Consider the following 13,504-nt stretch of genomic DNA (forward strand, 5'->3'; position numbering starts at 1 on the left):
TTCAAGGATAAATTTCACTCAAGCATTGCGCTACATTGCAACCAATGCCCCCGCGGAACTTGTGTGTTTTAAAGCAACTCGGCACGTTGAGAGAAAAGCGGCAATTCCGAAGTTGCGTTGGCCCGTTCGTATTGACAGCGAAGCAGAAGACGGGGAGGGAAAAGTTCTCGGGGGAGGCCGATTGGTAGCATTCACCGTTTCTTTTTCGTGCCTTACATTTTCGTGGCTTACAAGAACACAGGTGGCAAGTGCAGCACCAGTCCCCCCCCCCCCTCCCCCCCCTTTTTTTTTAGTCAGCAGAAACAAGATTCGCGGGTTATGTGTGGGCGATTGGAGCACAGAAGCGTGGCATCCGTGCAACACTAAATGGACACCAAAGTGAAGCAATGAATGAGTTACAATTAATAAATTGTACATTAAGGCCTTTAATGCACCGAACTTCACCATCATGAGTCGGTTAGTGGAGGAGAAAATCTATTTTGCGCCTAAAACGCCACTCTTGACATCACGCATTTCAGTGTGTTTTTTCGTATTGTGGAGGCATTGGCTTTACGAAATTTTCACAAACACAGTTAAGTGTGTAGCTCCCTCAGAGGACAAGGTACTTGCTTTATTTTTACTAATTAGGAACTACGTAGCGTTTAGTAGACGATGTCAACCTACAGCATCACGACGTTTGATGCAGGAATTTCCAAGTGAGGTCGCCACGCAGCATGCCGTCGTTAGCCCAATCTAGACCAAACGCCGGAAAATGACAGCAGCGATATTGCTCCCATGTACAAAAAACACGGTAGCGATACTTTCACCAACATCGTACCGATGTCTGAAATATGGCGTTCAACCGATGAGGGCTTGCGGGCTTGTCGTCAGTATTTGAGGCCGCTAAGTGTTATTGCGCAGTTTATGATGCGTGACATTGCATTTGTAGCACAGTAAGTTTGTTCCCGTTATTTTAAATACCTTCTAATTGATTTTGTGAATAGTAATTGGTAGCTGCCGAGTGTGCAAGTTTGCGTGATGCCTTTGCTCAGAATATATATTTTGTTTGTGCCGAAAGCTTTAGCTTTTTAACTCGGTCTTTGGACCGCAACCGGCGTTGTTAATGCACCAAAACAACCAACACTTGAAGTATGTGTGCTTTCGCGGTGTGTTATGGTGGGCCGGTACATCAGCCCTTAGAATGTATTCCCAGATTGCCCCCCAATGAACGGAATCAGTTATCCTTTTCATTTCAGGTGCGTCAAACGGGCCGCATTCATGGATAGTATTGAGGCCTATACTCTACGAATTATTGGCCCTCCTAGGGCAAACTGTTCACATTTGTGGTGTAATAGGTACTCCTAATAACGATTCAGAATCGAACCTCTGATTTGCAGCTACGGAACACGTTATTTATGGCTTACTGTACCGCGTAGAAATTCGTGTGAAGGCGTTTCTGCTGGGAGAAACGGTGGCGCCAAAGCGGATGCGGGGTAAACTAGGCCCGTCCCGCCACTTCGTCGGCACACAGCAGACCGTACCTTGTTTTCTATCCAGCGGGTGGTCCAGGTGTCAGTCAATGAGAGCCAGGAAGGTACTACACAGCACAGGTGCTACACAAGAACCTGTACAAATACCTTCCATTTGCACAAACAACTTGTCGTTAAAAAAATGAACGTGGCTCCAAGATGAAATTTCAACAGGGCCAAAAAACTGTCTACCTGGAACTCCGGCCTGGTTAATGAAAGACACAGACCCATTGTTCTCTATGCACGCACCCGAGTGTGGGGTACAGAATAGAAAAGTCATGGACAGAGAAAAAAAAATGTTCTACAGAGCTATTGTCCTGAAGAAACGCAATTGTATAACATGAATTTTTCACAGCGAACGGGTCGTCTAACCCAAGAGTGTTAAATTATTTCAGCAGGCAACGACTGACCTTACCTGCCACGTACTATTTTCGCTCACAATGGTCCTAAAAGGCATCTCCGGTTTGTGAGTTTCAGCGTTAAAAATGCAGACCGCTTATCTCTCTTGCACTCACGAATGCTCTTTGCCAGCCTACTCAGTCCGTACTCATTACACAAGGCAACCGCCTTAGACTTTACCTTGAGGGCGGAAAGCCTCACTTCCTTGAAGTTCTTTCGTACGGCATCAGCGGCCTTGACTTCGAAGATCCCTTTCTTCATGAGCACAAATCCACCTTCTTTATCCGAGCACGCACAAATAATTCTTCCTGAGAAAGCACACCACTCCCTCCGTGGAGTCACGCCCATTACGACGTCCTTTCAGAACCATCCTTAGCAAGTCGTACAGCCTAGAACCGTCCTTGGCAAGCCGTACAGCTTACGTACAGCCATATCAATCTATCCATCCCTCCATTCAGGCGGGCGTTTCAAACTGACGCAAAATTGTTCTGTATCAACTAGCATTAATTATACGATGCGTCAGATCATTTACGATATGATTTCGGTGTTACCAGTCGCAAAGCTACAAATTACTGTAAAATACTCGCAAACAAAACTTGCGCTGTCAGGGGTCCTTCAACTGGAAACAAATTCCAATTTATAAGAAACCCTCTTTGTCGATGATGCCAGGTATCACGGTGGGGATCAGTTCGCTATGTCGGTCGTTGACGAGGAAGGTAACCTGGTTAATGCAGCCTCTGTTTATACAAAAAATGCCCATGTGGCAGAGTAAGCGGCGATCACTCTAGCTTTTCACAGCGCAAAAGCCCCCACTGCTGTCTTCTCGGACTCACGTATGGCAGTCAGATCTTTCTCGAATACCTTTGTGTCTGAACAGGCAAATAGTATTGTGGCAAAAGCACTTCAACAAACCCAGGAGTGCAACGAAGGAGGGTACTACATCGCGCGGTTTCCAGCCCATCTAGATGGTTCAGTTAACCCGCTCGATTGTAACCGTAACGAGCAGGAACATCGGGTAGCGCACGATTTCAAGTGCCCCGCTGTCGCGGATAGCATGCTCGTAACGAGGTCGACATTTACAAAGATCGTTGTCTACTTTTCCTGAAGTTGTTTCCTACTACCGTTTGGCCAGAAAAAAAAAAATCTCCTGCCCCCTACCCCGATTTTTCCAAGCCTCAGGCGAGCACATTCAGACAAATTCAAACCCGTTCGTGTAAGCGGATAGAACCCGACCATTAGCAGTCGTGCCCCAAATATGGCCACGACTCATGTTCTTTTAATCACTTGCTCTGTATGTACTTAGCCCTTAACGCTTCTCCACCCATCACGAAGGAACAATCAGATGCATCTCTGAAGACAGCAAGCAGCCTTCATACACAACGCCGGGCAGCCAGGCCGTCCAGAGGGCCCACGACATCACGACGGAACTTCAACTTCCGGTCCCATTGTGGGCGGGGTTACCGACTTGATATGGCGGGAGGCTTGTGGCAACGTTTTTAGAACAATTCAGTTTCACAGCTCCGCTCCCAAGGCGGCCGTGGTGGCGGTCACGCGAACTAGTGGCGCTGCAGTCACGCTTTTCTTCACTTGCTCCTGATCGGGCGCGCGGACAGGCGGGTGCTTTGGCGGGCGCGCGTCGTTCGAAGCGATTTCGTTCCCCACACGTGCGCCTGAATCTTCCGGTTTCCGAATCTTCGCTTTTTTGTTGTGAAAATGCCTTCGTGTTTTGCGCCGGGATGTACGAGTGGCTACAGAAATTACGCCGCAAATCATCATTTTTTTACCCCACCACGTAAGGCCACGGAGTTTAAACAATGGGAACACATGCTGCACCGCAAGGACAGGCGCCTCACGCAAAAGTCCAAGGTATGTGAGAGACATTTCGAAGAGCAAGACATTGTAAAGTATTTCAAGCATGTTGTAAAGGGCCAGGAGGTTTTAATTCCCCGTGGTAACTGGAAGTTAGTGCCAGGAGCGTTGCCGCGTCTCTTTCCTGGCTTGCCGGAGCACATATCTAAGCCAAGAACGACGACATACACGCGAAAATCACCGAAAAAGTGGAACGAAATCGGCTTGGAAGCATCGGCGGAAAGTGCGTCTTGTTCGAGTGGCTCGTGTGGAGAGGCCTCTGTGTCCTTAGGCGATTCGCTTGGAGCAGTGGGCATCACGCCACCACCTAGCACCTCAGCAACGAACTCCTCCGGTGTTTGTCTGAACGAACTGGTGACAGTGCCGTTACCTAGTAGGGACTGGAAGCTTGAAGACATCGTCGATGAATGTTCTGGGCAAACTTGCGGTGTTTTTTTCGACAGGCGACTTGTGGCAGGGGAGCTCAAAGTGAGCAATGCCGTTATCGTGAAAAATTATGGTAGCTGTGTTGTGAACGGTTACAACAAGATGCACAAGCAACTGCATAAGACTGTAGACAGCACTGCTAGCGTCGAGCACCTGCTCAATGAGACAGATAGCTTGAAAATCTGTTCAGGCATTCAGGTAGCTCACACTGGTGTGACAGGAAAATTAGAAAATGTCCATCACAAGCTGTGTTCTGTCCTCACAACCCGACCTGTATGTGATCGGTGCCTACGCCTCCAAAGGCAAATACGAGCAAGAAAGCCAATGAAGGCAGCGGTGAACAAAAGCAAAAAAAAAATGCGAAACTTGACCAAAAAAGTTTTCCGAGCTGCAGCTGCAAGGGAGAAGGGTAAGCAAGAAATCACACTGCTCAAACAGGGGCTTGCGAAGGCTTCCTACCAAGGAATAGAAGAAGCTTTAAGTGGCCTTCCTCACTTGCCACGCCTGGCATTCCTGACAGCACTGAAGTCACTCAAAGCAAAAGCTCCGTGTGGCATGCGGTATAATTCTGGGTGGATTTTGAACTGCTTGATGCTGAGAATTTCAAGTCCACGGGCATACAAGCTGATTAGCGAGATGAAAATGTTGCCGCTGCCTTCTCTTAGCCGCTTGGCACAAATTTTGAAAGGCTTGCCGTGCAAGTACGGCTTCAACCCCGTTTGTCTGGAAGCTATACAGAAGCAGTTTCATGGAAAAGCAGATGAGCAAAGGTTGGGGTCTTTGATCTTAGACGAGATCAAGTTGCGCCAGGCATATGACTTCAACAAATGCAGCTACAAGATGGACGGATTTGTTGATTATGGAGGCGTCACGAATGAAGGAACCAACCAGCTAGCCGACCATGCGCTGGTATTGATGTTTGTTCCTCTGTTTGAATCCTGGGTACAGCCAATTGCAGCGTTCGCGACAAAAGGTGCTGCTCCTGGCAAAATTTTGGCGGAACTAGTCCTGGAAGCAGTGGTGCGCCTTCACAAGCATAATGCTACAGTCATTTCCATTGTGAGCGATGGTGCGGGAAACAACCGGTCAATGTGGCAACAGCTAGGTGTTAGTGGCAGCATGGCAGCACCATGCCATAGGATTGCCCACCCGTGTCTCCCTGATGGGAAGTTTGTGCATTTCATTTGTGATGTACCACATGCCATCAAATGTGTGCGAAATCATCTGCTCAAGCACAAGTATGGCCGGGTGGGTGGCAGAACAATAATTTTCTTTTGTGTCGCCTTTTACCTTCGCATATATTAAAATCAGTTCTTTTTGCATTTCCAGGCTGGAGAGAACCGCATTGATTTCTCCCACTATCAGCTGCTTTACGAAACTGAAAAGAAGAAACATCTAAAAGTTGCCCACAAGCTAACTGAAGCTCATGTGCAGCCGACAAACTTCCAAAAAAATTAACGTGAGACTTGCAGTTCAGGTGAGCACTAGTCAGTGATGAAAAACTTTGTAATGCTCTGACGGTGTTACTGTATTGGACAACTTCCTTGAAACATAAAAAAACTACTTTTATACTGCAGCTTTTTAGCCGGAGTACAGCCATTGGCCTCCGTGTCTACAGAGAAGAGGGCACTGATGGCTTTCAGGACACAGCTGAAACAGAGGCATTCACACAAACGATAAATGATTTATTCGATTCCTTGAATGCTAAGCTCCCTAAGGAAGGAATCAGAGCCAACTCGCCGAAAATCCAGGTGAGCGACACGTTTAAACCGTGGTTCATTCGCCTTTTCTTCAGGTTAAACTGTTTGTGCGGTATTATTTTCCTTGAGTTGATTCATTTTAATGATGTAGCATTCTGTATTTCTCTCAATTTTTCGCAGGTCATCAAGGACTTCCTTGTGATGCTTGACACCACGGAATTTAACCACAATACGAAGAACACGCTCTTGTTCGCGTCGCGTCAAACCACGGAATCTCTGCGCGTGACGTTGCTTTCTACCATCGACATAATTGATGAACTACACAAGGCCGGTGTTCCATATGTTCTCACAGCAAAGCTGAACCAAGATCCACTGGAGGTAATGTGCCCTGGGCCTTTGTACCATATGGAGTCGACTCAAATATTCAATGTCAAGAAATGTGTTAAAATGCTTTCTTTCACAAAGTGTGTGAATTTAGCGTCTTGCACTAAATACCATGGCGTCGGCAGGATTTTCCTGCCGTTGCATCGCAGAGTAAGGGGGAGAGGGCGGGAAGAGGGGAAGTGCTGGTGTGGCTTACGGTTAGGGAAAGGTGCCCCTCTTTTGCAATATACACGGGCCAATTCCCTTGTTTATACTGGGCATACGGAAATGTGCTTGATGCGAAGTTTATTTGTGTGTGCAGATTTTTTTTAGGAATCGTCTAATGGCATTTTAAATGCAGGGCATTTCAGCAACTCACGATGTGACCCGCGTTGAGTAGCGTAGTCCGCAGCCAGGCCACTACACTATAAAAAAAAATAGCAGTAACCGGCGCCCGGTTTCGATCCCATGACCCTGCGGGCGGAACGCGAGGTACATGGTGCTCTTCCCACTGCGCCACAAAACGTCAACGCAATACACCCACCCCCTATGCGACGCATTTACTCAAGTCCCCCTCGCGGGGAGATGGGTGCATACCCACTTAGGGGGATTGGCTAAGAAGAGCTGTGGTAGAAAAGAAAATGATGGTTAGGAATATAAAGCGGGTATCGGCGCTCTCTCGTCAGCAGTGTGGTTAGGGCTTCCTAAGGTTAAATGGTGATTGAGTGGGGAGAGATAGCAATGATATAACAACCAGCAGAAACAAGTGCAACAACATTAACGTTACGCAAACTACTTAACGTCGTGCACCCCCGGAAATGCTCTGCATTTGATCGTGCCCCTCGCGAGGGGGATGTCTCTTTACATTTACACTGTGCTTACGTGGTCTTTAATTTCTTTTCTTGTCTGTAAACGATGCCCTTCAAAACAGTTTTGCGCGATCGCGTTCTTTCTTACGCAAACATTGCTGCCGTTCCTTTGTCTTCTTTTTTATCCCTCAGCGATGTTTAAACGTCTTTCTTTTGCAGAGATTTTTCGGAATAGTCCGGTCATTCCACGGTGACGACGACCACCCCACGATTATTCAATTCAGCCAGATTTATCGCCTGCTGTCCCTTTTTACACCTTTGAGAAACGCCGTAAAGGGGAACTGCTCTGGACCGGCTGAGGGCGTCCTCGTTTCAATTCATGAAAGTCTTGCTGAAAAGGCGAAAGCGGCAGCTGAGCTAAAACTCGCCGTTGAAGCAAAGCTGGATAAGAAGCTTCTGGGGATGGTTTGTACCGAGGACGTTTGCTGTGACGAACGGGATCATGGGTACCAAAAAGCTGGAGCACATGAGATGGTGGTGTACTATCTAGCCGGTTATGTGCACAAGAAAATCACGAAAACAATAACGTGCGAAGAATGCTGTGCGTTGCTCACAGCTTCTCCCGATCAGTTCAACTCCGAGGAAACACAGCTCAACCAGAGGCGCCTGACAGAGTTGAGGTCATTCAAGCCAAGATGCCTTCGAGAGGCCTCATTTAGGCTGTACGCATTAATTAAGGAAGTAGAAGAGGTTGTGCACGATACGCTTGAAACGTCGGCAGTGTTCGGGGATATTTTCTGGATGGTATTGGACAGGCTTCATGCGACTGCACTGCCTGCAATTGGTTGTAATGAGCACCATGAATTCCTCACCGCAAAGATAATCAAATGCTATTCTTTGATGCGCATGCACTTCTTCTCTCGAAAGAAGAACCGTGAACTGCTTGTCACGGAAAAAGTTCAAAATGCAAGAAAAAAAGCTAAGCTGCTTTGAGCTGCCTTTCTTGCTCAGGGAACGATGCAATACTATTCTGTATGTGCAAGAAAATATATGTTCCTTCTGAATTTGCCATTTTTACTTTCTCAGTATTATTATTCTCACCATGTTATCTTCAAATAAGATTCACGGGAATAGGAAAGGAAAAAAAACACCGAAATCAGATTGACGAGTCTGTTCGGTAAACGGCGCATGACTATGTGGCATCAGAAACGAGCACTATGCTTTTAAAAAGTTTTACTGCATGTACGTTTTCTTTGAAGGGTGTCTTTTTTTTTTTTTACAGTTATGCTCGCGCGAGGCCGCCTATGCCCATATAAGAATGTACTGGCGACGGTAGCTATAGATGGAGCCCAGACACGTAATTCCACCAGATGAAAATGGGCGCAGCAACAATGAAATGCATGTATACGAAGAAACTGCTGCTTTGGCACGAACTGTTCCGCCAGCAAAGCGAAACGCTTTGAAATGCGAGCGTTTCCTCCGGTTTCCTCCGCGTTTCCTCCGGTGTAGCAGACGACGCGCAGAGTGCGGAGCAAAGCATGCCTACAGCGCCCCTAGCGGCCGCGACACGCTATGCGGCCGCGCCGGATAGTGGGCGCCTATGGGAAGCTGTGAAACTGAATTGTTCTAAACGTTGGCTTGTGGGTCCCCAAAATATCTGTCCCTCAGGACCTAAATAATGTTGTCAAGTCATGTCATTTAATTGACGCGCCAAGAGCACACGTCGGCGGTGGCGGCGGCCGCGCGCCGATCAGTTGGCGGCGGCGGCGCAGCAAAAACTGTTGGCGGCGACGCGCCGCCAACAGTTCGACGCACACCTCTAATTGTGCCCCACAGAATCTTGGCCCCATAGAGTTTCATGTATGAAACTCTATGCTTGCCCCATTCCTCTTTGTGGGTGAGCGCAAGTTATCTAAGGTCGGCGCCATCATCAAAAAACAGTGCGAAGCAAGCGCCACTAGCGTCGCCAGCAAGATAATTTGCACAGTGTCGCGGCTAAAAGCACAGCAGGGTCCCCAAGATTTTTCTTTCGGTTTCTGACGATTAGAAATTAAATTCGATGGGATTGACCCGTGTCATGAGCGTTCAGCCTGCCGATGGTTAAGATACACCCTCCGCAGGGCAATGGAGGATCGGCACTGGACAGTGGCTACTTGGCGGCCGACAACATGCGACCGCCGGACTCCATGCGGCCCGAAAAGAGCAAAAGCCCCGAGAGCAACCCGGACTTTGCCACCATCCGCATCGTCAGCCGCGTTGTGCTCTTTGTGCTCAAGAAGTGCTGGATGGTGTGCGGGGTCTCGTTCGTCTCCATATTCGTCATCTACTGGTATTGCAGCAGCATCCTAGCGCTGCTCCTGTTAGTCTTCGCAATTACAGGTACGAACGCGGCCGCGCGCTGACAGCGACGGTGTTGTGTCGCTGTTCTTGTCAACTAATTAGACCGTCATTTTTAAAGTGGTTGTCGGGTCGAAGGGCGGGAACTCGAGACATGAGGCAGAGTACTCACCGTGCACGTTGCTCAGGCGTGGAGGAAGGAGACGCGCTGCCGATCGGCGTGTCCTTGTCGCGGTGGAGAGGGCGAACCTGTCTTGGAAATGCTCTCCGCCTACTTTCCTCACCGCCTGCGCATCGCGATGTGTGTGTAAATCGCGTACTCAAAATGCCCCCCCCCCCTTCCACCCTCCCTGTCGCCTAGGATCAAGTGAACGCCGTAGACAATATTATCCGCTGTGCAAGATAATAGTGAAGATATTTATAACTGAAGCCACCCTGCTGCTGTAGAGATAGCGGGTCAGTCTCCCACACGATGCCAGCAACGCTCGCATTCAACAGTAAAACCTGGAAACTGGCCGCTCACTGCGGTTAAATTGCAGCGAACTGGATGTGAATCGAAGGACTGAGAGACGCCCCGCGGGGGTCACTCACGTTGAGGCCGTATAAGCAAGTTTTGAGGTTGTGGGTAGCCCTGGGAAAAAATGATGCTTGAAGAGGGGCTAAGGAACTTGAAAAAGAGTTGATGGGCTGAGAAAGTGTTTTGGTATTTGTATGAGAAGAACATTGACACAAAACGAGAAAAAAGTAACTAGGAGACTCAACAGCAAGTATTCGGCTAGCAGTGTAAGCGATGTGGCAGCAAAAAGTGTTAAGTGAAAAGCTATAGAGTCGCACAGGAATAATTGAATGGCAGCGACAGAAAAAGAACTGCCCTAAGTAACAAGCGAAAGGGAAAAACAGGAAATGAGGCATTTTATGATAAATCAAGGCAAGGGCTTTACTGTTTAAAGAGAGGTTAAGATGCCTTATAACACATAGTTATAAACTGAGGCAAAAAGTTCCCCTTCGTGGCTCGCAATGAAAGCTCGTAGAGAGAAATTCATGAACACGGGGTGTGTGCCAATGTTTCACCGCCAAGTGGACTTCACTTGACAAGGACACATGTCGAAACTTCGAGCTCCAGCACACACACACCTGTTTACGAATACCTTGTAGTTGCAAAGCAGGATTCAGTAAAGCAGAACGCACATGTCATGGAAAATCTCGGAAAATATTGTGGCATGTTCTGATTAATTGTGGAGGTATCCACCCAGGTGAACGTTTCGGCATGAGCCAACACAAAGCATTGGATTGAATGTACAACAATGGAAGGCTATACACGTCACCAATTGAAATAAGAAGGAAATGATTAGGTGTATTGGTGGCAGCAAAGTAAAGAGGCAGGACAAAAATCACTAGTTGGATAAATGAGAATGTTCTGCCATAAGAGGCATAGAGTAGGGCTAAGAATTTGTGTTTAGATGTGAAGCTTCTTAGGGTGGAGCTCAATTCGGTGGTTAGTGTGATCACGTTTACTGTGAATGCACGTCCCCTCCCCTCTCTCCCCTCGCAATGCCAACACAGGCAGCGTCTGCTAGCTAGTTTCTTGATTGAAAAACCCGACTGCTCGCACTGCACAACCGTTCACAGGCCACCAAGTGTATATAGGCTCTAGATTTTGACCTCCAAGGTAGGGCAGTGGAAGATTTCTATTCTGCATTGCTGAACGAAAAGTGGACTGCTGCTCTCTGTATCTAGTCGGTCTGTCTCTTATTGCCCATTAGCAGCGATTGGAATGTTCCAGTAGGAAACATTGATCCACCACTGCGTGCTTCGCGCCTCCCCAGGTTTCTCTCTTGTGCAACGCTACGATGAGCGCCAGCACCAGTGTAAGCGTTAGCACCCGCTGCTTCGCATATGCACATAGTTCTCTTTAGTGGAGGTGGTGTTATTTTTAATATCCTTATTTCTTCTGGTAAGGCTGATTTTAATAAAGTAGATTAGGTGATGGGTCTATTAAAACTTCTTGAAAATTTATGCTTTTGAGTGGTCGAATACATTTTACTGCCCCATTATAACAAAGAGGGTGCTCATGCCATCCATTCATCGATGTAATGCAAGTGCAACACTACTTTGGGGCATTCAAGTTATGTTGAAGCACATTGCCTAACGATTAGATGCTGTCCTGCCGACACTAGGAAAAGTATAGCTGCTCAAAAAAGGACGACACATTTATTCGTTTTAGTAAGGAAACGGAGTGAAGTGGTTCATAGAATTGTTGTATTCAGTACTTTAGTGGTCGTTTCAGAGTGCTTTTCCTGTGCTGTGAAGGTAATCAGAAGCTGCCTTACCTCTTTGTTATGCCAGTAAAAGAAGTAATAATACAGTATTCTTACCATCTGGGTATCTCCTTTATCCTAGCAGTACGGCTTAGATGCTGCTTCAGTGGGAAATTTGTATTAATGTCATGGACAGCGTTTCATATCAAGCACTTGAACACCCATGTTATTTGATGCCTTACATGTCCAAATCAGACTTTAATGCTAGCTGCACATGTCACAGTGTAGTCAGGTTTCAATTAACTTTGTGCCTGATCCTTGGATTCGTTGAATGCCATTGACCCTTTCACTGCCGGGTTTTTTCAGCACTGGTGCACACTCTTTGCTGTTTATTGTTTTTTTCCTGTACGTTGTGCAGGAATTTTCGGTGAGCCACACAGTAGAATGCTGCTTAGGACATCCAAACATTTTATAGGGGATTGTCTTTTCAAAATAAATGTAGCACTCATTTCAAAACAATATAATAATGAATGAAATAATCATTTCTAAATAATATTTATCCATTAAATTGAGAGTGTCTGAGACACTGATTATTCATTTAATTCGGAGTGCAAATTAGTCAAGAGTCTTCTGTCAAATAGCGCCTCCACATGGCATGTGGACTCGCCATGGCAGTGCTGCTGGGCTGGATATGTGAGCTGATGTGCAAGTGTGTGCATCCTGTGTTGTAACTACAAGTTGTATTTATTTATATGTTCTCTTAGAGGGAGACACCTACATTATTTTGTACAGAAGTGGCCTCGAGAGTGGCAAGGAGTGTTTTAAAGGGGCAAAACAAGCATAGGGCGAGTTCGCAGGGCTCCTCATCGCCCATGTGTGATTGTGGCATTGGCAGTGAAGGAGTCCGTTTGTCTCCTATGACGTATTTCACTGTTACTGTTGTAGCTCTTTTGTGGCTCAGAACATTGTATGTAATAAGAATATGCGTGATAATCGTATTCAGGTCTCGCACCACAGAGACAACAAAATTGGTCCATGTTTCTATTGTGTCATACACATACCTGCCAGCTATTCTGAGCTTTCCGTAAAGTTTATCACTTGAGTTATACTGAAATATTGTGAATAGTTTGTCAAATTTGATGCAACATAAAGTCTACTCTGTGAGAAACTTTCCAGACTATGATGCCAAACAGAGGTGTGCAAAACCTTTGACCTCTCGGTGGGTATTGAAGAGCACCAGAGGGATAGCTAGTTGAAAAGAATTTATTCAGCAAAGCTGCTACAGTCGGTAAATATGCCGAGTAAACATTGTCTAAAGACAAAGATAAATATCAAGTTTTCTTTAATAATGTGCATATGTATCCCTCAAGGGATGCTTGTCGAGAACAGATATCTAAAAGAAAAAATTCGTGCGTTCCCTTCTTTGTTACATCTTTACTGTCATGATTTGGGAAGTTTTACAATTTTTACGAAAGTTCGCACGTCGAGGAGAGGTATGCGCACCCTTGCACAGCTGCACCAACTACTCGGAAAATCCTGTGTGAAAGATAAAGCAAATAGCGAGCTGTTCTTTCTTCTTGCCTGTGCCATAACACTTCATTTATGTCTACTAGACTTGGAAGAGAACATTGTGATTTTAGGAGACAGGCCTCTTTTGCAGTCTTAATTTTTTGCTGATTGTATGCAAGTTGTCTAGGGATACTGCTGTGTAACACTGTATTTCTGCAAGACATGAATACAATAATGACACCAGGCAGGAGAATGAAATCGAACAGAACAAAGTTTGTCGTCTATGCTCGGTAAATTCCTTTTCTTAGATGCCTTATTTAGCTATT

At 46.5% G+C, this 13,504-nt stretch overlaps 2 protein-coding genes across 6 annotated transcripts in view; one reads left to right on the forward strand and one right to left on the reverse strand.

The window, feature by feature from the left end:
• LOC119174060 (epoxide hydrolase 1) overlaps window positions 1-9,723 on the reverse strand; it is a 130,209-nt gene extending 120,486 nt beyond the window's left edge. For both annotated transcript variants that reach the window (XM_037424843.2, XM_037424842.2), the window contains exon 1: window positions 9,584-9,723. The gene's annotated coding sequence lies outside the window, so the exon portion shown is untranslated. The remainder of the gene's footprint in view (window positions 1-9,583) is intronic.
• Window positions 9,045-13,504, forward strand: part of Bem46 (abhydrolase domain containing 13-like protein Bem46) — a 143,483-nt gene continuing 139,023 nt past the window's right edge. For all 4 annotated transcript variants that reach the window (XR_012895527.1, XM_075896299.1, XM_075896300.1 and 1 more), the window contains exon 1: window positions 9,045-9,453. Coding sequence is in view for 3 of the 4 variants with exons in the window: in XM_075896299.1 (XP_075752414.1) it covers window positions 9,171-9,453 (283 nt within the window). In the remaining variant the exon portion in view is untranslated. The remainder of the gene's footprint in view (window positions 9,454-13,504) is intronic.

Source organism: Rhipicephalus microplus, chromosome 5, assembly GCF_043290135.1.
Source record: "Rhipicephalus microplus isolate Deutch F79 chromosome 5, USDA_Rmic, whole genome shotgun sequence".
NCBI classification, from domain to species: Eukaryota; Metazoa; Arthropoda; class Arachnida; order Ixodida; family Ixodidae; genus Rhipicephalus; species Rhipicephalus microplus.